This window comes from Notolepis coatsorum, assembly GCF_963971535.1.
Source record: "Notolepis coatsorum genome assembly, contig: SUPER_10_unloc_1, whole genome shotgun sequence".
NCBI lineage: Eukaryota > Metazoa > Chordata > Actinopteri > Aulopiformes > Paralepididae > Notolepis > Notolepis coatsorum.
Window position 1 is genome coordinate 860,875 of NW_028174872.1, and position 4,861 is coordinate 865,735.

General features: G+C 45.8%; 1 protein-coding gene across 1 annotated transcript; it reads left to right on the plus strand.

The window, feature by feature from the left end:
* Positions 1-2,895: 2,895 nt before the first annotated feature.
* On the plus strand, positions 2,896-4,573 carry LOC311236320 (tripartite motif-containing protein 16-like; the record flags this gene model as incomplete). Its single annotated transcript, XM_084338394.1, has 1 exon — positions 2,896-4,573. The coding sequence occupies one exon, from the start codon at positions 2,896-2,898 to the stop codon at positions 4,552-4,554; it is 1,659 nt and encodes a 552-aa protein (XP_084194520.1). The 3' UTR covers positions 4,555-4,573.
* Between the last annotated feature and the right edge of the window lie 288 nt (positions 4,574-4,861).

Here is a 4,861-nt window from a genome sequence, read left to right on the forward strand (position 1 = left end):
CCCCAAGGACTTCAAAATTGCGAGAGTAACACCCCTGCACAAAAAGGGCAGCAAATTAGACCCGGGTAACTACCGCCCTGTTTCTATCCTTACATCCATCTCGAAAGTCATGGAAAAAATAGTATACGAACAGATCGAAAAGTACCTCGCGGAAAAAAATCTAATCTACGAATTCCAATCTGGCTTCAGAACATCCCACTCCACTGACACATGCCTTCTCTACTTGAACGACCACATCAAACAAGAGGTGGACGCGGGCAAATACTGCGGCATGGTCATGCTGGACCTACAAAAGGCCTTCGACACTGTCAATCACACCATTCTGATTGACAAGCTAAAAGCAATTGGTTTTGATAGTTTATCAGTGAGCTGGATACAATCCTACCTGGAGGGGAGGGAACAGATGGTGGAAGTAAACGGTACCCTATCCCCCCCCCTCACAGTGAGCTGTGGTGTTCCACAAGGAAGCATACTAGGGCCGCTACTATTCCTAATTTATGCAAATGACATGTCGTCAGCTTGTGACTGCAACTTGTTCCTGTTTGCGGACGACTCAGCCCTGCTGGTCTCTGACAAGAACAAGTTACAGGTTGAAAAAGCCCTCAGCTCGGAACTAGGCAAAATCTGCATATGGCTCGCCGACAACAAACTATCATTACACATGGGCAAAACAGAGTCCATTCTCTTCGGTTCAAATAACAAACTCAGCAAGACCGACGGCTTCTCGGTTACAGTGGGTGCCAATATTATCACAAGGAAAGATGAAATTACCTACCTGGGTTCCATCCTAGAGGCTAATCTTTCCTGTGACAAAATGGCATCCAATGTAATAAAAAAAGTCAACCAACGAACGCGATTCTTGTACCGGATCTCCTCTCTGGTAAACAAGAATACCCTGAAGACTCTAGCAGGAGCACTCATTCAAGGGTACTACGACTATGCTTGCACCTCATGGTACCAAAGCACCTCAAAGGCACTAAAAAACAAATTACAAACATCTCAAAACAAGCTAGTCAGACTACTACTTGACCTGACTCCTAGAACCCACCTCACCCCTGCCCACTTTGACAACCTAGGATGGCTTAGAGTAGACGACAGAGTACAGCAACTTGCAATGGGCCTGGTCTACAAGATACACTACGCGACCAAGGTACCCATGTACATGTCAAAATACTTCCCAAAGGTCAGTGAATACCACGATCACAACACCAGAGGGAGCTCCACAAATCATGTAAAACCCAGATTCGGCTCAAACAAGGGACTAAACACGTTTCGCAATTATGCCACATCAATGTGGAACGCCCTGCCTAAAGCTGTAAAGGAATGTGAATCACTACCCACCTTCAAAAACACTCTCAAAAAACACCTACGTGAGACTGCAATTCCAAACTGGCCCCTACAAATGTCCTAACCTAGTTGTACAGTAAATGACCAAGTAAGGCTTTGTCAATATTCCAATGTACAGTGTAAAATGTGTGTGTGTCCCCTACCCAACCCCCCCCCCCCCCCCCACCTCCAATGTACAGCCCTCACCCAACCCACCCAACCCCACCCCACCAACCTCCTCCAATGTACAGTTTCTATGCCAAATGTATATACACTCCTTTTCTGGACACTTTTGTATCACAAACAGTACTGTATTTGCAAATCTGATATGTCATAAATGTATAGATGTAGCAGTACTGTCTATCTGTATGTCATGTATGTCATATATGTTATGATGAATTGAAAATGGGGGACCCTGATGTAAACAAGACGAAAGTCTTTCTCTGGTCTGCATCCCCTTAACAATTGTATGTATTGAGATGTACTGTACTGTACCCATTCTGCAATCTGTTAATAAACTTTTCAATCAATCAATCAATACATATGATGGGGAGGGGACTGTACATTAGGAGGGGGTGGGTGGGTGGGAGGGAAATATACATACGGCGGGGAGGGAATATATACATGCGGTGGGGAGGAGACTGTCTATTAGGAGGTGGTGGGGGTTTTGGGCAAACTGGTAAGAAACCAGCCTTCAAACAAATCAGTAAATCAAATCAGTGAAATAACGAGAGAGAGAGAGAGAGAGAGAGAGAGAGAGAGAGAGAGAGAGAGAGAGAGAGAGAGAGAGAGAGAGAGAGGAGGAGAACGAGAGAGATTTTTTAACAATTCTTTGTTCCCCCGTCCACTCCAGCTCTTGTGTTCGCCGGGGCCTCTTTTAGAGTGGGCTTTAAGGAGGGAGGAGGAGGAGAGAGAGAGGAAATGAGAGAGAGAGAGAGAGGGGAAATGAGAGAGTGAGAGAGAGAAAGAGTGTTTTATTGAGTATGTTTACCATTTTGCCTGTCTCGCTTTGTGCTTATGAGTTTTAGTGGGGTTTCCTTGACAAAGTAAGCTAATTAGAGGTAGTTAATGACGATAGAAAGTCCTGAACTAAGTAAAAAAAAAACATCTTCTATCTATGAATCACAGTCAAATAGACACTGTCTCTTTAAAGCGACTCCTCCCCTGGACAGCTAGAACCAGGAAGCACCTCCCACCCCGTGACGCGTTCAGAGTTTACTCTACAACCAGGAAGCACCTCCCACCCACACGATCACTCTTCCTGAGAAAACAAAACTTAAGAGTGTCGTTGAATGAATGAATGAAAACTTTATTTAACAGATTGCAGAATGGGTACAATACAGTACGGCTCAATACATACAATTGTTAAGGGGATGCAGACCTGAGAAAGACGTTTGTCTTGTTTCCATCAGGGTCCCCCATTTTCAATTCATATAGACATATATGACATACATGACATACAGATAGTCAGTACTGCTACATCTATACATTTATGACATACCAGATTTGCAAATACAGTACTGTTTGTGATACAGAAGGAGTCAAGAAAAGTTGTCTTTGTAGAATAAAATGGCGCAGCAAGGAGTTGATCTGGACCGGGACCAGTTCTGCTGTTCTATCTGTCTGGATCTACTGAAGGATCCGGTAGCTATTCCCTGTGGACACAGCTACTGTATGGGCTGTATTACAGACTGCTGGGATCACGGTGATCAGAAGGGGATCTACACATGTCCCCAGTGCAGGGAGACCTTTACTCCGAGGCCTGTTCTGAAGAAAAACAATATAATGGCTGAAATGATGGAACAACTAATGAAGACAGGACTCCAAGCTGCTCCTCCTGATCACTGTTATGCTGGACCTGGAGATGTGGCCTGTGATGTCTGCACTGGGAGAAAGCAGAACGCCCTCAAGTCCTGCCTGGTATGTCTGGCTTCTTACTGTGAAACTCACCTCCAGCCTCACTATCAATCTGATACCTTTAAGAAACACAAGCTGGTCAAAGCCTCCACACGGCTTCAGGAGAACACCTGCTCTCGTCATGATGAAGCTATGAAGATTTTCTGTCGTACTGATCAGCAGTGCATCTGTTATTTGTGTTCCATGGATGAACATAAAGGCCATGATACAGTCTCAGCTGCAGCAGAAAGGACGGAGAGACAGAAAGAGCTTGGCATGAGTCAGCAGAAAATCCACCAGAGAGTCCAGGGGAGAGAGAAGCAACTCAAAGAGGCCCAACAGGCTGTTGATTCTCTCAATCGCTCTGCTGATAAAGCAGTGGAGGACGGTGAGAGAATATTTACTGAGCTGATACGCTCCTTGGAGACGAGGCGCTCTGAGCTGAAGAAGGTCATCAGAGCCCAACAGAGGACCACCGTGACTCAGGCTGAAGAACTGCAGAAGAGACTGGAGCAGGAGATAGCGGACCTGAGCAGGAAAGCCACTGAGCTGGAGCAGCTCTCACACACAGAGGACCACATCCACTTTCTACAGAGTTACCCCCCCCTCTCCGGTCCCAGTGAGTCTACAGACTCACCCAGCATCAGTGTCCTTCCTCTCCTGTACTTTGCAGGTGTGACTGAGGTTGTGTCTAAGCTGAGAGACAAACTAGAGGACGTTCTGAAAGAGCAGTGGCCCATAATCTCAACAACGGTGAATACTGTTAATCTTTTACTGCCACCAGAGCCCAAGACCAGAGCTGACTTCTTACAATATTCCTCTCAGATCACACTGGACCCAAACACAAGTCTGTTTTTGTCTGAGGGGAACAGAAAAGCAACACTGCATCAAGCGCAGTCATATCCTAATCACCCAGAAAGATTCATTGAAAGGTCTCAGGTTCTGGGTAGAGAAGGTCTGACTGGACGCTGTTACTGGGAGGTGGAGTGGAGTGGTGGAGGGGTTTATGTAGCAGCCTCCTACAAAGACATTAGTAGAACAGGCACTGAGGAGAACTGTCTATTTGGATACAATTCTAAATCCTGGGCTTTATTGTGCAGACAAAGTGATTACCTCTTCAGACACAATAACAAGAGCATAACAGTACCAGGCCCCCGGTCCTCCAGAATAGGAGTGTACCTGGATCACAGGGCAGGTACTCTGTCCTTCTACAGCGTCTCTGACACAATGACCCTCCTGCACAGAGTCAACACCACATTCACTCAGCCTCTCTATCCTGGACTTTGGCTTCATTCATACCCTGGGAAGGCTGAGTTCTGTGAGCTGAAGTAGAGATCAGTGACATTCACAGCTCCTCTACCCAGGGTTTGGGGTTTAAATTGATATTGAAGATGCTGAGTTGTGAAAGATGAGGTAATTAGGAGTTACATTCACTCAGTCACTCTATCATTGTTCTGAGGGACTCACACACACACACACACACACACACACACACACACACACACACACACACACACACACACACACACACACACACACACACACACACACACACACACACACTATGTTTAGCTTTGTTTCTAGTTTCTAGCCTACCGGGGTAAAGTTTGTTTGATTAGATCTTTGCATATTCACATAT